Source organism: Serinus canaria, chromosome 5 (genome assembly GCF_022539315.1).
Source record: "Serinus canaria isolate serCan28SL12 chromosome 5, serCan2020, whole genome shotgun sequence".
Classification (NCBI taxonomy): domain Eukaryota; kingdom Metazoa; phylum Chordata; class Aves; order Passeriformes; family Fringillidae; genus Serinus; species Serinus canaria.
Window position 1 is genome coordinate 16719814 of NC_066319.1, and position 22007 is coordinate 16741820.

Genomic DNA, 22007 nt, shown 5'->3' on the forward strand with positions numbered 1-22007 from the left:
AGTGATAAAGAAGCATTGAAATGGAACTGTATTATGGAATCCCACAGTATCTACAAGCAAGGATGATATTACACAATGCTGTAGAACTGTTCATCAGATAAAATAACAACTCATTTTTATAGAACAGACAATTTTGTTATCAGAATTGCTAAGCCATCCCACAATATGCCCAGGGTGCAAAGAAGCTCCTTTCACTGAGTCATATTCTGCACTGAAAAATCAACATCAAAAGCAAGCAGCCTAATTAATTAGCTATTAATAAAACATGTCAGGAAAGTCGAGCACACTGGAGAGTAATGCACAGAAAGCAAAATATGAGACTGCTGGGAAACATTTGTTTGCTTTTTTCAACTTGATTGGGGTTTATTTTTCAGATGTTTTTCAAATCATTGAGCTTGAGGGAGAGGTGAATTAATAGGCATAGCTTCTCCATCTGGCAGAAACTTTCTCATTGAATAATTATTCCATTAAGAAAGTGTAGATGTAGGATGACAATGTCTTTGAAACTGATTTTCCTTCTATAATGGCTATAAGGGTCATTATTATGATTTACTGTGAACAGCACAGTACACAAAAATGTCACCCAATCAGCTATTTGCTCCTGGAAAGGCACAGGCATCTCTTGGAGGATGTCCAGTCCAATTTATTTGGTGATGGAGAAGTGCAAACATCCACAGGAGCTATGGGAGCTATTCTGGTTCTCAGGAAAGAGACAACAAACAAGAACTTCCCCATACAGACCAGCATTGCAGGCTATAAAAATTCAAAGGATTTTCCAAACTACGTCTTTAGGGACAGTGTGATGAATTATAGCACTTCCTAAAAATTTTCCTGGAGCACAGTGAAGAAAGATGGATTTGTAGCATATATCTCATACCCAGAAAATCTATTCCGTGCCTAACCTGAAGTCTGAAAAAACAAAACATCATCAAGAGCAAACAGAAAGTTCAAGTAGGCATGCTAGAACTAAACTGGGGTACTTGGGGATGTTAAATTTTGTGCACTGGTCCTTGAGAGAAATAGCCCTTGGGGAAAGGCTAATTTCAGGCCATAAAGTAGCAGGTGGTATGGCTACAGTGCACTTTAGTAGCCTTTTGTTTATAGAACAATGTGCACTGCAGGTCAGATTAAACTCTGGTTTTAAGCCAGGTTTTTATGGCATTACAGGAAACACATCAGTCAATATAGAATAATGTGAGATACGTAAAGAACTGATGTCAAGATGCTGTAAAGGAGTGGCAATGGACTTGCCTCAATATTCTCTTTGAATAGCAGTTTAGGGAGAGATGGTGACATGAAACAAACCATTTCAGAACTGGAACATGACAGAGGTTGTGCACTTCTTCAGAGACCTTCATACATTGAAGCTGAATATAATTTATAAATAAAACACATAGGGAAGGCACTAACTTCACTGCTAATTTAGCCCAGTTTTAAGCTCCCTTTGATTTGCTGGAGTCATGCTAAGGGACACTATTGTAGGTCAAAATATGACTTATTCAGTGTCTTATTAATATGACTTATTCTCAATGTTGAGAATGAGATCAGTTTCTAAGGACTGCATTAAAAACACCAAAAAACCAGAGAAGGGAAAATTCAGATGACGACAATAAATGTAAAAAGCAAGTGAGATTAAGCCCTTTACAAAGAAGCTATTACAAGCTATGAAATTGTTCTCAGCACTAGTCTTAGTAAAAATCAGGGTGAGAGTGTTTTTTGCTGAAAGTGCTGCTGGTGGAGATGTTTGAAATAGGATACAGGGTTGGCAGAATTTGTGGTGAATATCTGGTGCTTCCTGTCACAATTATATAATGTTACCACTTGGGATCAAATCCTTACATTGCTAAAAGGATTTAGATGAGGCCAGGCAGTACTTCCCTCATACTAGGAAGTCAAAAGAAGGAGAGGTAGGAATATTTCCAGAGGAGAGCTGGGCTGAGGTAAGATGCACAGCAATTTCCAATAACTAAACAGAAAGAGTACAGTGCTTCAAGCCCTGATTGATACAGACTTTTTTTTAGCTAAATGGGATGAACCATTCCCTACTTATTCAGTTCTTCTTGGTTTCTGGACTGGATGCTCTGGAGAATCTGTAGTTAAATAATTTTATTTCCAACAAGATAGTTTAAAAACAGGCCTTTGGAGAAATCAAGCTCTAGTGAAACAGGGATGTTTGTGACCAGAAGTGTCAATCCACAGTTACAGGAAGCCACCAGACAGATTGCATTTGAATTTAAAAAAAAAAAATAAAGCCAGGGAGTACCAATTAAACTGCTTTACAGACTACTGATGGAAATTGGGCCTTCACCTGTTTTCGAGAAAATAAAGCACTTTAAGAAATCACGACGTGTCTGCGGCTGCATGATCAAACTGTGGTCTACTCCTGAGAGAAGGCCAATTGCCCAGGCAGGTCTCCAATGAGGCTGCTCTCCTGAGAGAGGCATTTCGATTGTCAGAGGTTTAAATGGCTGTGAGAATGGCCTTGGACAAGGTAAACTGAGACTCCATTGTTGCCCTAAAGATACTGAATAATCAGATCCTTTGAAGTGTAAAAACAAGAAAGATTTTCACAACTGATACTTTTGTCTTCGTGTCTTTGGAAAATTGTCAGGTTTTTTTCCTAAAGGATGTTTTGGACGCCAGGTATGTAGCAAACACCATGTTGTATATCACTGCATGAAGGCTTTATGAACTTAAATGTTACAATCATATAAAAGAAACAATCTCATAAAAGAAACAAAAGCCTTTGTCCTTATCTTAGATCAGGAGGGAAATATAAACAAGGCCAAGAACATGTCTTTGAACACACGAATCTGTAGAAGCATCAGGCACAGCTCTCAGACCACTCAATCTTTATTCTCCCCCTTACCTAAACGATGATCCATGGAATTTGCTAGATTCTTTTCTTTTCTGGTTCATTACTAATCAGATAACTTTCCTGAGTGATATTTAGACAAATTTTTTCATGTTTACCTTGCAACTTTCCAATTGTTAAGCTGGTACACTGAAACAAAGTAGGTGCAGCATTCTTTTAAACAATCCCTTCTGTATCAGAGGGCATTTACAGTTCACAGTCTTTGTTCTCAGCTAGAGATTCTAGATATCAGAATAGATTGATCTCGATAAAGCACATCATTGATAACATTACAGGTCGGATTCCACAGCCAGGGGATCGCTCAGCAGAGAACTAGGTCAAAGAATACTGCCTCTCCCCAAATAAAAATTCAGAGTACAACCTGAATTATCTTCTCCTCCTTGCAAATGCCAATAACTGGTAACAAAAGCAAAAAAAAAAACAAAAACAAAAACTAGCTAAACTACATGAAAATAGTGTTGTGAACTGACCTTTCCAAGCCTCAAACCAATAGGCAAGTCAGAGTTCATCTTATAACAGCAGCCCAGACTCAGAGCACACCAGTAAAATGATAAAGTGTCTTAGGAATTGTTCCCCTGACATGAGGCAGTATCTCTGACAAATATTTATTTTAGCAATATGTGACAGTACTTCCTGGTGTGCTGGCTCAGAACTGTTCAGTGAGTTGGGAGTACCATCCTCGCATGATAAGGAAAGAATGGCTACAGGCTGAAACCAGCTGAGCCCTGGCCCAGCTGGCTCAGCTGAGCTCTGGTTCTCCTGGGGTTACCCTATTGAAGTTTGTGCTGGTGTAAAGAATTCATGCAAAAGGAAGAAACAGTACTTGGAGTAATGCCACTGATTTTTTTTGAGTTGCACCAGGGAAACGTTTGACTTGGAGAGACCAGTCAGTAACTGGAAGAGATGGCCGTGGGCTACAGATGAAGGCTTGACCCTGGCACACATGAGAAGCAGCCACACAGCAACAGCAGCAGGATCGTGGTCAATTCAAGCTCTTTCAGGAAAAGTCACCCGTGTTTAACATTGCCTGTTCTGGTGGAGAGCTTGTGGCAACAGCCTAAAGAAGGACACACAGACCTCTGCTGCAGTCCAGCTTGATCTGTATAAGCAGCAGAGCTGCTGCTGAATGCAGAGGCACAGGCTCTAACCAAGAAGGGCCAGCTTCTCAGCATCTTGATCAAACAGCCTCCAGACTGATTTTTGGTTTTTGTGCATAGGGAGATGTTTGACCACTGTGACTGTGTAGTTTCAGTCATCACAATATAAGATATTACACTATTAGAGAGGGTCCAAAGGAGGTCAACAAAGATGGTGAAGGGCCTTGAGGGGAAGCTCTGTGAGGAGGGGCTGAGGTCACTTGGTTGTTCAGCATGGAAAAGAGGAGACTGAGTGGAGACCTCATTGCAGTTACAACTTCCTTGTGACGGGAAGAGGAAGGGTAGGCACTGAATTCTTCTCTGACCAGTGTCAGAACCCAAGGGAATGGCCTGAAGTTGTGTCAGGGGAGGTTTAGGTTGGATATTAGCAAAAGGTTCTTCATCCAGAGAGTGGCTGGGCACTGGAACAGGCTCTCCTGGGAAGTGGTCACAGCACAAGCCTGACTGAATTCAAGAAGCACATGGACAATGCTCTCAGCCCATGGTGTGACTCCAGGGGGTGTCCTGTGCAGGGCCAGGAGTTGGATTCAATGATCCTTGTGGGTCCCTTCCAACTCAGCATATTCTGTGATTCTGTAATATTTACTGGCTGTCTTTTAGCTGAAGAAGTGGAAATTCTCATAAAAAAGGCTTCACCTTGCTGGCAGCTAAGTAAGACTCTGCACCTCCAAACAGAGAATCAGAGAGGTCTCTTTAAACCTGGTCACCAGGCCTCTAAGTAGTATTACATAGGCCAGTTAGACGCTGGATTGAGTGAGAAAAATGGAGTGCCAGGTGTATCTGGGAATGAAGAAGGAACATGTGAGATTTCACATGATCAAAAATATCCTGGAGATGGAAATATGCTTTGGTTCGAGCATTCCACTTGCCTGAAAAGCAAAATGCATGCCAAAACTGAGCAAGAAAGCATGCCTTTAAATCAATGCCATTCTCAGCTTCTGTGTAAAATCTCATCAGCACTGAAACAGACTAGAGAATAGAAATCTAGAGACAGCTGGTATGATTAGATTGTTTTTTATTCCCTTCTCCCATCTGAAGATAATGCAGAGATGTGAAAGGTTTCTGATCCTGTTCCTGCTAAGTCATCTGGCTGACAATTATTGATTTGCAGGGTTGGTTGGCTGGTTGATTTGCATGAGTGTGTATATGACTACTTACAGAGTCTACCCACTATTCTGATGACAAAAGCACTCAAGAATGACCTCTTCCCCCACAGGGAAAGGCAAGGAGGAAAGAAGGAAAGAAAGGGATGTTTTGTTGGTTTTTTGGGTTTTTTTTTGTTTTTTTGGTTTTTTTTGTTTTGGGTTTTTTTTTTTTTTTTTTGGTGCTGTTCTTTGCATTGCAAAAGCATTTGTGCACTTGATTTTTATCAATAAAAACAGTTTTCTGGACTAATGTGAAATTTGTACATAAGCCTCAGTCAAGCAATTGTGCCTTCCAAAGGAGCTGCATTGCACAGAGTTAACTGAGTTATTTGGAGGTTCTTATAACTTATAATCAAGCAATGTCAAGGATTCCCACAATTTTAAGATCAGTAACACCATGATGAAACAGTACATATCAAAGAACCCTGACATCTGCTGAAAGGATTTATTATGAAAAATAAGAAAATTAAAGACTCCTTGGGGCTCAAGAGCACCAACATTTTAAAAATGGAAAGCTAAAGTATATTGAATATCAGATCTACTTGGTCATTTCAAAAGCATGCCCTGCAAAACAATTCTCAAAAAGCCTCCACAGCAGACTGCAGGACACTAAGAAAGTCACAGCCCCCAGTTCTCCTTTGGGTCACAAAAGACAAATTGCTCAAATAACAGAACCATCTGCCCTCCTTGTGCACTCTCAAGGTATTGTTGGATCATCTTGATCCCTGTCCACATAAAATACTGTCACCAGTACCACTGGGCATGCTAGCTGGGAACCAATTATTTGTAACACAAATCATAGTCATGCAACCAGCTGTGAGATCAGAGCTGAATGCTGGCAAATAATAAAAACCCCAAGTGAGATAAGGACTCCCAATAAGGGTGCAAATACATTCATTTTGTAGTGTATATGTAAGATCCATGTTTTTACACTCCTGATATAATGCTCACTGTGAGGAAGGAAAAAAAAACACTTTGACTTCCTCCAGTGACCCAGAGTCACAGACAAAGTAGATTTGAGACCACTGGGGAGAAGAACAGAAATGTGGCCCTGAGCCAAATCCTGCCTCTGCCTGAACTGCAGCTGTGGAGGTGATTGTTGTTTCACTTCTATCAGAAATTAAATACATGTGGTTATGGTTTAAAAATGTGCACTTTCTTCAGGCAGGACTTTTGAAAGGCATCAGTTGTCTCTAGAGTGTCTTGTAATAACCTTGGTTTATATATCAGTGTGAGATTAAAGACATCAGCCACTTTGCCCCGTTAGCAGCATCACTGAAACAGAAGAACAAATCCTCTTTGAAATGCAGTTTATTCTACAAACATTTAGAGTAAAATCTTAGCTAATTTCCATAACTGCATATAATACCAGAAAAAAAAAGCACTACTATGGTCATTTGAAGGTTACTCACAGCTGTTTTCTAAACTACTCACTTGCTAGGGAAGGATTAAATGGGGGATGAAATGTTTCCTTTAGTTTATACTCATGTTATCCTCTTTGGGCATATTGTTTCCACACATCCACATTCATCTATGTACACATATGTGAACTGGACTGTTTTATGGTTCGAGCAAACCAGTTCCACCTTCACTTTGTGACTTCTTTTTTCATGGCAGCAAGTGCACTTGTGCTCCATTTCACTGGCCTCCAAAGAATACCTATAGAAATGAGATTTTTCATATCAGTCTGCTGCCTGTGGTCTTCCCAAACTCATCTGTATTTGTTGCTCCAAATGCACGTACTACTAAGGAGCAAAATTTCCAATCTATTCTTCTGCTTATCCATAACAGCCTTTCCTCAGGATCCTATTGGCCATGCAGGGCCAGATCCTTTGACACCAGTGGGGAAAATCCCAGTAACTTCAGTGGATTTTGAATTAGGCTCATTCTAGCAAGACAGAAAGAAGCAATTCATGCAGAGAACAAAAGGCAGGAAAGCCTCCTAGAGCTGTTCAAAAACCATTCAAGGACATGTTTAAGAGCAGGTTTAATAAACATAGCTGAAGTCTTTCCCAGGGGATCTATTTTCCTGACTAAGATAAGGCACTCTATCACACTGAAGGCATTGCTAATGACTGCTCTTCTGCACACCCAGTTTCCCGACTGGGAGCAGGAAGGAGACAAACAGCAGCAGCCCACTGGTGACAAGAGGCCAGGAAGACAAGCCACAGAAGAGGACAGAGAAAGGCTTCCTACTTACACAGAGTAGGTACTGCACATCCCTTCACAAAAGGGCACTGGGACAGGAGCAGCTGACTTGCAGTTGCCATGGACGATGTACTGCTCCTTCACATTGCGTTTGCATTTGTGTGGTAGGTCAATACCTGGGCAGAAGAACACTTCTATTAAGCTTCTTCAGACTGGGGAACAAATGTTTTGAAAGGTATCTGCTAGTAAACCAAGTACAATTGATCCTAGTAAAATTTCTCACAGTTCAAATGCACAACCAAAACCACAAATGAGAGTGCAAAGAGACATTAGTTCAGCAAAATGATTCCCCACCAGTCAAAGTACTTTTCCATTTGTGGACTAGCTTTAGCATGTAAAGATACTGTTGAACCAAGACCTAAAGGAGACATGAAGGGTTTAGTTTTTTCTAATATGGATATAAATTACATTTGTGGCTCTATAACAACCTGGGATTTTTGAGTGGATGCTACAGAAAAAAACCCCAAAACTTTGTTCCTATGCAATTTGCAGATGCAAGAACAAAGAGAATATTTTCTACATGTTTTCTTATCAGGATTATAGTTCAAGCTAACAGTATTTCAGTTATTTAAAAACACAAAAAAGGAGATAAAAAGTTTTAGTGTTCCCATTTGAAAAATAAGGCAGATTTTTAGTCTTGGCTGTGAGGTGCAGAACAGTTCTGAAGGGCTGTAAAACTGCCCTTCAGTCTGTGGAATGTGCAGGCTCTCAATCCATGCATAAACAGGGCTACAAGCAGGGAAGGACCAAAAAGTAGTGGAACAGAGAAGCAGTGATTTAATGCACTCACATGTCTTACAACAGCCATCTGAAGACACCTCAACTGTCCCCTGTATTGAAAGTAACCAGAACAGTCAGTTCAGATGCATGTAGTGCTGAGGAGACAGCAGCAATGATGACAGTTCAGTTACAGTTCCTCATCTCTAATCCATACAAATTCCTCATCAGACCTACTTGTGTACCACTTATATGTAAAGCTGCTTAAAAAACCCAAACCAGAACAAATCATCCAGCAAGGAAGGTAAGAATTTTCTTAGAACTATATATCCTCTCACAAGCCAGGTAAGATGCCCTGTAATACATGCCTGGTCTTATTTAGGTCCTATTGAAGCCAGCATAAAAACCCCAGCCCCAGAGATTGACAGCTGCCCTGGAATTGAACAGCCTGGCCTGGGCAGAGCCTACCCCAGAGCTAATTCAAGTTAGGCTGTCTTGGTCCCTGCTTTGATCTGCTGTGAAGTCTCAAAATGCTGCTGAAAGTTACTGGAAACCACCAACAGCTGAAAGCCTGGGTATGAATATTACCCCTTGCTCATTCCTGTTCCATTTCCTCACTTAATGGGACACCACATATCAGAAGACACTCGGTTCATCAGTCCCACAAGGATCCACGGTGAGTTTCCACTTGTTCAACTGCATTTTATAACACTGGTGTTTCTCAAGTGATGAAAAATCCTTCCTTGCTATTGCTCCAATACACTTCTCTTTCAAGTTCTAATGCTTATCCCACAACAATGTAAATGGTGTGGGCTTGTTTGCAAATATTTTTGGCTTATTTCCATGACACAGGGCTGGAAAAGCACATTTCCTTCAAACAAGGAAAGATCAAGAAATCATTCAAAACAGCAAACATAACTCCCAGGCCAGGATCAGGGCTCATTACAGAAGTCTTTTTCTGACTGTAAAATACTTACTGGCACACAGTTTGCTTCTTCAAATGGTAAGCAGACCTTTATTGTACTAGTCAAGGAAAACTGGCCTGCTGATTCAGTGCATGTGTAATGAGTACAGTTGTCATATGGATCTTTATAACTCTTTCCAACCTGATAAAAATAGAAAAAAACATAAATCAAAAAACAAAACCAAAAACAAATAAACAAAGACAAACAAACAAAAACCCCAAACCAATGGAGTACAGCAATAAAATTAGAAAACTGAAACAGAATTGGCAGAGTCTGAGTTACTCACAATGAATTGGCAGAGACTGAGTTGCTCACACCACTCTAAAAAGGCTGAGATGTCTGCAAATCACATCTATAAATTATGTACCAAGCTCACCCGCTACCAATCTATGCAAAATCACTTCTGTGGCCTCCCAGGGGAAAGAATGAAAGAATGGCAGAATGAGCATAAAGGTATTAACAGAAATGCCAGAAGGTAGGTGTGCTAATGTTTGTGGGCTGAAATATACACAAAAGAAAAATAACTCTTTCAAAGGATTTCAACAATTTTCTTTTTTAATATATGGAAGAAAATGAAAATGAATTAAAGAAAAAATGTCTTTGCAATAGAGATTAATGGATAACTGCAAAGCCTCCTCATACAGAGATAAAAACTATATATTGGAACAGAAAAATCTAGCTTGTAAGATAAATTATCAAGGAATAAAAGGATGAAATAGAAAATATGTAGAACACAAGAGCTGTCAGAGAAGCAATTGCATGTAAAACAAGCCACTGCTTGAAACAGCATCATTAACCATACACAGGAGTAGCAGGCTGTAATAAAACCAAAAAGAGCTAGAATCATGAAATCATAGTATCATTAGGGTGGAAAGGACCAAGCCATACCCCTGAGGGTGGGATCATCAAGCCCATCCTCTAAAGGATCCATCCACTACATTCATAAGACATGATGCATTAGTTGTGTGTGTTACCAAGTCACACAACACTACAGCAGCTGTGTCACTTGATTTCTGCCTCAGCAAATTCAGAACCAGTGGCAGCACAGCTTGCTCACGCTGTATCCCTGTATCTTTAGGGCAAGGTAATGAAACTGCTCCAGATGGGAGCAGTGTGATGTGAAGCCAGCACATGTATCTCTGCAAGAGCAGTATTACACCATGTCACAATCCCTTCTAAATTCTTTCTTGCTATTTCATGTCAAGAGAAGTGGAGGTAACATGATTTCCATTCCTGCCAGAGAATATAATTGTCAACATGGTAGTTCCTGTGAGATGCTCACAGCAGGGAACAGCTGTATAAACACCTACATTCACTTTGGAAACACAGACATTTTTACATTTCCTTGAGGTCCTCCCAGCCTTGAAATGCATGACACTGGTTGAAAAAATGCTGAGGTCTTTTTGATAGCTCAGCCATGTGTGCAGAGTAAGGGAGTGCTTACCTCAATGGTCACATTGCCAAATGGAAAATTTGCCACACATGCCACTTGCTGGCACTGGCTGCAGCACTGACCCTTCTCTTCCACATTGCGAAAACCCTGTGGGAATAAAGTTTCCATTTATCCATGTTAATCTGTGTCTTGTTGCTGAAGCATCTTTGGATCAAAGCTACACTAAAGACAGCAGGGGAAATGAGCCAGCTTTCTGGTTTCAATTTTGCTGTCTTTTGAAATCTGTTGGAAGCACATTAAGCCTGACAATCAGAGCTGGTAATTTTTCTGCCTTACTGAAAATTGACTTCTGGTACTAGTTGCCATGAAGATCCTGTCATTGACTATTCTTCTCTTCAGACTAACACACAAAAGTGGTGAAATAAATTAATTTAGCACATGATTACTTGCACTATCTGCCACCACTGCTTGGTCTGATATCATTATCTACAAGAACTACTGATGTCAGACATGTGAAGATTTTCTCCCCTGTGTTTTAGGTATGCATTGGTCTTCTGGCAGCTGTGGGTGTGGCTGGCTTCAGGAAAACATGTAATGAAAGGTTTTGTCCATTTTTAACATTGGTGGTGCATCTGTCCTTATCTGGGCATGAATGGAAAAGCAACCACCCTACTTATATTCAGTAACAGATTGAACAAGTTGAGTGCTAATTCTCACAAGTACTGAGGAGTAATTGAATATTCCCCATCCACAAGTGAAAGTGTCTGGAAACATATAAACCACTGTGCAGTTTCCTCACAATCTTCATTTATGAGCAGACAATGGACTACAAGAACAGAATGACACAAACATCTTTCAGCAGTCAGACTTTAACAGGTTTGCAATCATTTCCCCTCAGAGCACTTTTCTAAAGGTGACCTCCTAAATTTGCTGGACCCTAAAAAGGACTTTACAAAACAATTAACGGAAGAGTCTATCCTGCTGTGTTGCACAGATAAAGCAGTTACACTGTCCCTGTTTCAACTCATCAGGCATTGTGCTCAAGGAGGTGCTGACCTGCTGACAGGTGGTTTGGCATTGCACTGGAAGGCACTGGATGTGGTTGGTCTGTGTCACAGGATCCTGCTCATCCGTGCACACACAGTTCTCACAAGAGCTTTTAGGCACCACTGCCCCTGGCTGGAAATACAGGGGAGAGAGAAAACCATGAGAAGAATTCAGAGAGTTCTGAAATAAATATCCCCCTGGCCTATTGAAAAAACTAATGCTTATGAGGTTTATTTTTGGAAGAATTTCCTGAAATGAATGCACATCCAGATCTCTAAAACTTCACCACTGTTATGACAAAATGAACACAAGGCTGACATTCCCAAGTGTATCAATGATGTTAAATGAGTTCCCATAAATTCCAAGCGTTTTTGGTCAGTTTGACCAAGCAGTAGTCTTACAACATTCAATGAGTTTTAAAATGTGTGTTGAATCACAATTCTGACCCATTGACTCTAAAGCATAGGCAAGATCTCTTTGAGTAAGCAAGTTACTGGTCTCTAGCATTACCTATTGAGTAACCTATCCCAGAATCACAGATTGCTTGGTGTGGGGAGGGACACTACTGGCAGGGAAGAATTACAAGCCATTCTAATCCTGCTTTTTGCATGAGTGTTGAAAACAAGAACTTCAGATAATTCTGACTCAGGCAACATTAACTCATAGGGAGATGTGTCTGGAAGAAGACCTACCTTAAATTCCACTCCTTCAGAAACACATACACCTTTTGGTACTGTAAGGAAAAAAATGAAAAGTTTGTGCTAGGAATGATGCGATCTCTGTACTCATCTCTGAATTGTGAGTGATTTAGAGAAGTCAAAGAGTAGAGCTGAACTTAACAGCCCACACAAGAGGGGGGAAAAAAGCAACTAGTACATGGTGATATTTGGTATTCAGAAGCCCACATGTAGCATCTGCCTCAATGTTATGCATCAAGTGGGATAATTCTATACCCTGGTATTTTCCATAAGGTAAAATTTATTTGCCTTTTGGTTTTTTTACCCATCCTTGAAATTACTTGACCTTTTCTTTATTGTTAGCCACTGTGCTGGTAACAAAGCTAACGGGCTTATGTGTGTGAATCTGGAAATATAATTTGGCAGCAGAGCTTCTGGATGGGTTCAGTTTAACAGTCATTCGTGGTCAATAGCTTACACTCCCTGAATACTGAATACAGAGAACTTGAACCAGTTATTCTAACTCAAAAAAAAAAAAAAAAAAAAAAAAAAAAAGAAAAAAAAAAGAAAAAAGAAAAAAGAAAAAAGAAAAAAAAATAAAGGGACAAAATAAGGGAGAAATAAAAAGAAAAAAAATAGCCCAACTGCAAAGGCTGAGAGGGAAGGGAAGAGGCTTCTGCCATGATGTTACCTCATTTAGAAAAATCAAATACTTCACAGAATAAAACATTTTAAGGAAACAAGGTACTTACGACATGAGAAGATCGGGCAACAACCATCCTCAGATATAGCAACCACTGGCTGGAAACCTAAGTCACATCCTGTTTTGTTGATGATGCAGGTTTTTATATCACATTCTGCAATAGACAGCAGAGACAAAGTAAGCCAAAGCATCCCATCCATCAGTGTTACGTGCAGACAGAGCTTGAAAAAACCATCCTATTACCACTGCCAGGATTCTCTGTCCTGTGTCTTAGTATAGATACTGGAAATGGCCAGGTTTAGAAGCAGGCTACTACTGTGCTTTGGTGGGCATTTGGGAGTGGGAGGGTGCAAATGCAAAGCTGAGGGCAAATATATGTCAGCAACCTCCACAGGAAGCCTTAGGGAAGCCTGGAATATGAACACATCCTCTCTTACTGGGTGAATCTCTGTGGACGGATCACCCTCTCATCTCAGAAGGACAAGAGCCAAAGGATCCTGTGGAGCACCTGCTGGTCCCAGTGATCCACAGGAGATTTTCCAGTGCAAATATCTGTCAGGTCATGGCACTAATTCAGAGTACAAGGTGGACCAGAGGAGTTCTTTTCTGCTAGCAAGAGCTCCTGGCATGTAGATGGAAGAAATGACCACTCCAGTCTGCTTATTTGAATCTGCTACCTGTGGGGCACCACATCTCACTTTAGGATTACTGACGAAGGCAAATGTTGCCATTTTATGGCAATGGAAGGATCTACTCACCACAGACTGTCTCTGTGCAGCAGGGGTCTTCCAGCCGTGGTTTTATTTTGCGTACAAAGCCTTCTTTTGTGCAGTTGATAGGTGGAGATTTAGCACAAGGGCGGGGGAAGCAAGAGATGTTCAAGGTTGCTTCATCACAAGTACAGTATTGGCAGTCATGTTCCCAAGCCTCCCTAGGCTATAAAAACAAGAGAGATCACAGGTTAGAGAGCAAAACCTGGAAGCATTATATCAATGAATGCCTGGTGCAAGCAGTGTAGGACTGAGTTGACCTAATTTATTGTGTAGGAAAATTGCAATTCAAATCCCAGAGGGAGAAGAAGGAAAGGGTAAGAAAAAATACCATTATTTGCCACCTTCCTTTGCAGGTTTATGTGTTTCCAGGAGGAAAGCATGATAGTTCTACCAGGAAACTGATTCCCACAAACTGCTCTTTCTGTTTCTGTACTTCAAGTGATTAAACAAGTTCTGGAGCTAATAAAATCTGGTTTTCTCCCCAATGTCATTGCAGTTCACTGGTTTTTAAGCTTAGAAGTAAAAGAAACAACTTATGCAGTCATTTTTGCAGAAGGTCACAGAACACAGATAAACTATAATGACTATAATATAGTATTTTCCTTCCTCTTACCTGTTTCACTGACCCATCTTGTGCAGTGCAACCTATAAAATGAATTAGATGTTACTTTAAAGAAAACTCCATCAGGGAAAACAGAAGCAGAAAAACAGGAACAGAAGGAAGGCATTGAAATCTGAGAAACAGCCACCAAGAGAAAGAGAAATTCAGAGTGCAAAGTCACAGGCTGTAAACACAAAAACATCTTAAACGTGCTGTTCTTTGTTCTTTTGAAAGTTGCATCTTTTGCATATAAGAGCAGGCAGAAACTCTCCTGGAATGCTTCCAGCATCACCAGAAAGGGTCAGTAACAAGGTCTCCCCCATTTCCTCTGGACCCAAAACACCCCCTTAATGTGCACTTCTAGTCAGGCTCTTACCCCCACTTCCCATAGCACCATTTATACCATTTCTTACCACAAACAGACACACAAATGCCATCATGATCATTCAGCAGAATTTTTCCATCAGGACAGTAGCATCCTTCAACAAACGCTGATGTGCTATTTTGGGAAGGAAGGGTGTCCATATCGACTCCTCTGCACAATCAGAATATAAATGAGAATGAACGAGAAGCAAAATTGCCCAGGGCAATCAAGACACCTAAATCCCAAGGGAATGTGAACTTCAAATTTCCCCCACAATCTTCACATTATGGACTTGAAAAACGCCTTATAGGAAATGACCCACCTGCTGAGGCAAGTGTTTCTTTTTGCTTCCCCGCATGGCCTGTACACCTGATCCCCGGGACAGCTGGCCTCTGTGGAACATCAACACACAAGTTAAAAGGCCCAGACCCAGGTGTACCCCATGATGCAGAGACACGAGGGGACAAAGAGCCCAGCTAGCGCAGCAACCTGCCGGGTCCGCACGGGCAAGGGGGCCCTGCAGCTCCGGCAAGAGGGGCCTGCAAGGGGCAAGGGGCAAGCGGCAGGAGCAGCAGCGCTCGCCCGGCTTCACGGGGCGGCCCGAGCGGAGCAGGCAGAGAGAAGCGGCGCGTTGCCATCTAGTGCCCAAGCTGCGGGAACACGCACAACTCCTCTCCTGAGCAGGAGACACCGTGGGCCTGGCTCCCCCTTGTTTTGCACGGGTCTGGGCTGAAACAACCTCTTTGGTTTGTTCCTGTTTTTTCTCAGGTCCGGAGCAGCAGGGGAGGGCAGAGCAGAGCAGACTTGCTTCTCCGCAGGGGGTGTTTTGCGCCTTAACTCGCTGCCCGTTCCCAGGCTCACCGCACTGCCCGCTCGCCAGCCGCCTCCAGTGCACGCAGACGCCGTGGAGCCCGCAGAGCGCCGCGTAGGTCTGCATGCTCTGGCACTCCGTGCTGGGGTGCTCCTCCGAGCACCCGCTGGCCACACACGCCTCGTAGTAGGGCTGGGGGGGCACCACGGCGTGGCACTCCGTCAGGGTCCTTCACAAAGCAAGGAGAAAAACCTTGGGCTACTTCCAAGGAAGAATTCAAGTCAGAGCCAAACCATCCCCCCTGCTCCAGGCAAAGCCTCGAGGTACAACTACGGATTGTTCTCATAGGCAATACACTCCCACAGCTTAATAAAGAATGAGCTTTACCTGCCGTTCTTTACAATGCTTTGAAAGGAAACAATATTATGTTGGACTGCTACCTGCAAAGGCTCCTGCACAGCTCACAGCTATATGTCTATATGCTGATGTTTTTATGCTAGCATGTTTGAAAGTCCTGCTTTAAACCACAAAATTATTTTTAAAATAGACACACATATTTGCTTACTATATTCTGACTGTGTTTCATGTCATTCAGAGCTTTCAGGTACTGAATTATAGCTGGTTCTCACTCGCCCTCTCCAGAACTGACAGGCAGAGGGAGTGCCAAGCAGCAGACACAATTAAGAGAGGACTTATTTTGCTGATGCAGCTGAAAAATGTCTGCCAAGCTCAAGAACACACACATCACTTCACTGCTCAGTTTCACAAGGTATGCAAGACTTTGTATTTTCTTCATATCCTAGAATCAGTTCCCCCAAGTCATTTAGCGAAGAACGAAATTACCCTGTGGACTTTTTTTTCTCATACTTTTGGGAGCCATCTTACCAGATGATTTTACACAGATTAGAAGGAACACAATGCTGATGAAACTCAATCTTCGATGGCTGTGAGACACCAGGGTTACAGTATCTGTTGGTAGGATAAGGCACTTTCCAATCTAATGCCATCTTTTTGAAGGACTGGACAACCTCACCATTCCTCTTCATAGCATCATCAGACTTCTGGTTGGTGCAGGTACCTGCAGCAATATAAAAATGACAGTGCAAGGACAGGTGATGCTGATGAAGCTGCTTTTAGAGAAAATCTGGGGGGAAGTTCTCCTCCTTGTGTGAAGGGAGCAACATGTGGGGTCCTGGATAAATTCACACAAACTGTTTCCAGGAAGTGAAGGCTCAAAGAAACAGTTTGCCAGCTACTCATGGAAACCAGAACTGATGTGTTGGTTGATACAGTTCTTTTGGTGGCCAGAGTAACTGAGATGGCACAGGACTCTCCACATTTCCTGCATTACTGTATGAAGTAGATATGATGAAAAGGAAGGGCCTAGAAAAATTCTATCTCCATCCCCCAACAGACTGTGAACAGAATGAAAGATATGAATTAAAACTGCATTTCCTGACAGTGCCTTTCCATTAAATAAATTTATTAACATTTGTGAGAAATAGTGAAGTTGCAAGCATTTAGAGATTTTACAAGAGAATGAGAGATAGAAGGATGAAAATTCAGAGCAATATTTTTTGTCAGCTGATGAGGACACTCACCACATAGTCCCATGGTATTGTTATAAAACTTGCTGAAAGGGAGTTTTATGTAAAATGCAAGTCGGCTATAGGAGATGTAAACCTCTAATTCAGGTATTTCAATTATGGCATAAAGGCCAGAACTGGTTATCCTGATACCATTCTTAAAAATGTCTGGAACAACTTTCTTATCATCCAACAAAATCTAAAAGAAAAGAGACAAAAGATTTTCATGGATGCTCCTTCATTGAGTAAGGTACATGATTAGTGCAACAGGAAGGCAGAGACCTTAGGTGTACCAAATGATGTCTGTCAAAGTCATTTAAGCTATTGTCTAATACTACTTTTTAATATGTTGAAATTTATATTTGAATATTCATATCAGGACAAAACCCACAATTTTCAGTTATGTGATCATTTCCCAGATTTTTAGAATATACAGATTCTATTGATAAAAAGCAAGAAAGAGAGAGAAGAAGCAAAGCAATTGCATTTCTTACCCATTCCCTATTTTACAAGCTTAATCCTTTGTCATGACAGGACATTTGGCAGTACAGTAATATAAGTACAGCAAAATAATTTTGAGAATTCATTTGAACACAATACTTTACCAAGTTTGTTTCTTTTCCATGTTCCATTGCTTGTGTCAGAATAACAACAGAGTTGGAATAAAAAATGATGAGGGACATTGAACAAATTGCTCCACCAGTGGCAGCACAGTAGTAGTTGTCTATGTGAACCCAGAAGTTGTGAGAGTCAGGGTGAATTGACTTCACAAGGACGTAGGTGCAGTTTTCTTTAAAATGGTAATATGCTCCATCAAAAGTCACATAATGCTCATTTCCCCATCCACTGCAAATACCTAGAAGACAGAATGACAGGCTTCAATTCTGACTTCTGAGCTACCTGTGAGTACAAGCTGGTTTTAACCTTTTTACTTGCTTCCAGTCAGAGACAAAATATCCAGTTTGATAAAGAAAAATTACTCTAGCAAGGACATCTGCTTTCAACGGCCAAGATTTCAGATGGGATTTCTGTTCCATTGTATCCTACTGAATTGATATGAACATAATATAGATGTTGACCAGATAGACTTTTCTTTTTTGAGGCCCAGCTGAAGGTAACATAAATTTCAGGAATTCTCCTGCCACTTACACTGACACTCAGAGACTTCACAGCAACCGGTTTCATCGGGGTGTTTTGTGAATGGGAAACCATTGACACAGAGTTTCAGTTGCTGAGGTGGGCAAGTCATGACTGACAATTTGATATTGTTTCCTTCTCCCAGGCAAGTGGCAGTATGGCAGTTTCCAAAATTCCATGTTTCATTAAACTATTGATTAATTGGAAAAAAAAAAAAAAAAAAAAAAAAAAAGAGGAGAGGCAAATAACAAAGTAATGTCACAAAATCTTTAAAATCAAACACAGCTACTATATTCCATTCAGTTAATTGTCTAGCATGCCCAAATTTGGTGTCTACCCTGGCTCTGGAAACCAGGCAATATGAACCATATAGGAATAAAGAGAGCCTGGATATCTACTTTTTTTTTGGTATATATATTAGGGTCCTGATAACTTCTGGTGGTAGGACACTGCCAGATGTGGCTTCCTAGTCTTTGTTCAGCTTAGGTAGCCCTGCTCACATACAATCATTTAGGTGTTTCAGGTGAACAGAAGAATCTTCAACTTATTCTTTCAGTGAGGGGTTTCTGGCATACTTCTAAATCATCTCATTCAGCCACACCTACAGTCCAGCTGTAGTGCTGGATGCCAGCATCAGAGGAGAACACCAAACCTTGGCTGCAGGTAATGCATGAATGGTGGAATGATGAATGATGTAACACATATTCTTCAGAGTCTCTCACCTTTCTGGGAGGAATGAGTGCAAGACAATCGCTCACAGAAGTCCTTGTGGGAGCAGGAAGTTGGTTTGTTACACCAGGAGCAGGTGTTGGTGGACAGGTTTCAGAACGTGGATCACAGACCTTGAGGGTCTCAGTATGACCAGTTTTACACTCTGCCCAAATTAATTCAATCTGACATGATTTATTGCAGATGGAGTAAGCACAACGACCTGATACATTCACTGGCAGAGAAACATTTTCTCCTGCAAGGGCAAAACCTGAGTGTTAGCCTGAGGCTGCATTCTCAGCCCTGCATTTAACTATCTGTACCAACAGCCATGCTCAGGGCACTGTCTGCAGCTCCTGGGATTCAGTGGCTGAACTGGACAGCAGCTCATCCAAATGGCAAAGACTGAGGGAGGGCCACAAGGCCTAATCTGAAATTCTGCTCTTAGAATTAGGTACATTGGAAGGAATTGAAAATGAGTACAAGAAGAGCCAATACCGAGTACATCACCAAGTGCATCTGCTCTTCACAAACACCAGGATGTAAGTGAAGCAGGAGCTGCTAACAGATGAAGAAGAATCTTTCCTGCCCTGCTTTTGGAATATTATTGTCAGTTATGAGCTCATGTTCAGCAATTTGGGATCCAGGGCTCTGCTGACATCAGCAACTGCTGTAAGTTTCCTTACACCAGGAGTATTCAAACCAGAACAGAATTATTGAATATAGGAGAGTTGTAGTTCTGAAGGTGTTAGGTACAGTTCAAAGATGTAACAACTTCTGGTAATGTCCAACTGTGACAGGCAGAATGAGCACTTGCTGAAGCACTTTAATCTAGCAATACATCTTTCCATGTCAATGGTGCAGAAAAAAAATGGCATGGTTCCTCACCCATTCGTATCAACTGTCCATTGTCATTGCAGAAGCAGGGAGTGGCTGCCTCTGATGAGGGGGGTGCAGATGTTACGTATTGCTTCTGTGGTTCTGCAGGAAATCAAATAAATTAGTGTTTAAATCCTCTACTACTCTACTTACAAGCCCTATGACAGCTACAAAAAAAAAAAAAAAAAAAAAAATTAAAAATCTTTTTTTTACCCCCACAGCATTCTGTACACATCCACAAGGAAACCTCTGTATTTCTAAACACTCCCTCTGTTATTATGGTGCTATAATAGTACACACACACCCTCCCACATCTAGTTATTTTTTTTCCTGTACAGAATACAGAATACAATAAACACCCCTTCTTCTGTCATTTATTCACTTAAATTTAATGTTTCTAGTCTTGCAGTACTTCACCTGACTTTGGAGAAGTGATTTCCAGTGGCACTCCATTTTTATTGCTTTCTTTCAAAGAAACTATTGGTTTAAATAGAGACAGAACATGTAGACATTTTACTATGCTACCTCCAGTCTGCTTTCAATAATCCTGTCTTTATTAGGTATTACTCCACTGCACTTATTCAATTTTTTAACTTTTTCAGTAAATACCAAACACATGGGTTCACCATCAAGTATTTAGCACTTCCACTCACATGAGTAGAGAAGCTAACTTTTTATTTTCCTCTTGTCCTTGTATAATTTGCTACCAGGATAATAGATATATATATATTTTTTTAAGCCACTTATTTTTATTTGTAAAAGTCATGTGGCAAACTCCCCACTTTTCTTTATCTCTTTTAGGAAAAAGAGACAAAGGAATTTTCTGATTTTTCACATTCCATTCATGCTGGAAAATGTCTTTTGAACAGGAGTTAACTGCCAGGAAGCTTCATTTTCATATTCCAGTGACCTGTATAAGACTCACTCATTCCAATGCAGAAAACAGTTCAATAAAAACCAGAATGTGTTATGGGTGATAAGAAGGAGAAAAAAAAGATTTAGAAGGATGAAATATTGAGACTAACAACAAAAGAGTGTCAACTGTGATATGCTCAAACTTATTGTAAAGGTTGTATGAAAAATTGCTGAATCCTTCTATTCTGTCTTAACCTCACTGATAGTAAGGTCAGCAAGAATCCCTAAAATTACACTTTTGGTCCTCACCACAAGACCCACAAGTTTGATCCCTCAGTTTTGAAACTTCAACAGTCTTAAATTCTGCTGTTATCCTAGACATGCTGTAGGAATCTTTTTCCAGGATGGATAAATCTTGTTACAATTATGGACTTCCACAGAATCACCACCAAGCCTCTTATCAATCCAGTACCTTGTGCTGGTGTAGGTGGAGTTCTGCAGGGGGTAAGGGTTTTAATGATCTCTCCATTAGGGCCACAGACAGCTTCACCACACTTGGTCCCAGACACGTGGCTGTACACAGTCTCATTTAAGGTGTAGGTCTTCCCATTGTAGCAGCACAGGCAAACTGAGGCACCAAAAAAGAAAATGTCAAGGCAACAGAGAAAACTTGCAATATAAATACAAGTGAAAAGCAAACCAAACTCTGCATTTACCCTTCTGAAGTTCACAATATCAAACATGAATTACCTGACTAAGACACTTTCTTAGTTGCTATTTGAGAAGCTGCACTGGGAGCCTATCTCATTTATTTAAAGTGTGTTGATTTTTCTGGTTGCTGGTGTTTCTTGGAGTCAGCTTTCATGGAGGAATTACTGGTTGGTAAAAGCATGAGAATGATACTGGCCTAGCTCAGCATGGAGCACAGGAGAACTCTCTCTGGGCAGGGAATGTGACTGGGATTATTGCCTTTCTGAGTGACAAAACACTGGCTCAGGAGGTGTTGCACCGCCATTTCCATCCACAAATGAGGAGCACGCAGTGCTACACAATTTCATTTACACATTTGAGAAGTTCTCCAGATTTTGGAGACTGTACATGTAGGAACCAAAGGAAGTGTACCTAATACACTGTAGATGTGCTATCTAGTGGGTCACCCTGTGTTTTGGGATGTGCTTTCTCCCAGATAAGGGAATGAACTGACACTGTACCTTAGCCAGATGTGTCCTTCAGGCACACAAACAGGTATCTAATAAGCTAGCTGTCTTAGGTTCTTTTGTTAAATGAATGGTCAGCACTTCTACAAGATTTGCCCCGTTCTAAAAGTACTTATTAAAAAAGGTACCATAAATGGCCTGCTACAGAGTACAATCTATCTGTCTTCACTGACTACCAAGGAAGTGGAA

General features: G+C 41.0%; 1 protein-coding gene across 1 annotated transcript in view; it reads right to left on the bottom strand.

Moving 5' to 3' along the window:
* Window positions 1-6536: 6536 nt before the first annotated feature.
* Window positions 6537-22007, bottom strand: part of LOC103826740 (mucin-5B) — a 41168-nt gene continuing 25697 nt past the window's right edge. Inside the window, exons 28-47 of the mRNA XM_009102178.3 lie at window positions 21074-21229; window positions 19756-19848; window positions 18882-19123; window positions 18172-18349; window positions 17628-17878; window positions 17038-17221; window positions 16322-16514; window positions 15487-15665; window positions 14948-15017; window positions 14675-14796; window positions 14274-14305; window positions 13646-13823; window positions 12937-13041; window positions 12200-12240; window positions 11517-11639; window positions 10512-10607; window positions 9080-9208; window positions 8176-8215; window positions 7378-7501; window positions 6537-6836 (exon numbers count right to left, since the gene is read on the bottom strand). Of these exons, the coding sequence (XP_009100426.1) occupies window positions 6662-6836; window positions 7378-7501; window positions 8176-8215; window positions 9080-9208; window positions 10512-10607; window positions 11517-11639; window positions 12200-12240; window positions 12937-13041; window positions 13646-13823; window positions 14274-14305; window positions 14675-14796; window positions 14948-15017; window positions 15487-15665; window positions 16322-16514; window positions 17038-17221; window positions 17628-17878; window positions 18172-18349; window positions 18882-19123; window positions 19756-19848; window positions 21074-21229 (2711 nt within the window). The 3' untranslated portion in view covers window positions 6537-6661. The remainder of the gene's footprint in view (window positions 6837-7377; window positions 7502-8175; window positions 8216-9079; window positions 9209-10511; window positions 10608-11516; window positions 11640-12199; window positions 12241-12936; window positions 13042-13645; window positions 13824-14273; window positions 14306-14674; window positions 14797-14947; window positions 15018-15486; window positions 15666-16321; window positions 16515-17037; window positions 17222-17627; window positions 17879-18171; window positions 18350-18881; window positions 19124-19755; window positions 19849-21073; window positions 21230-22007) is intronic.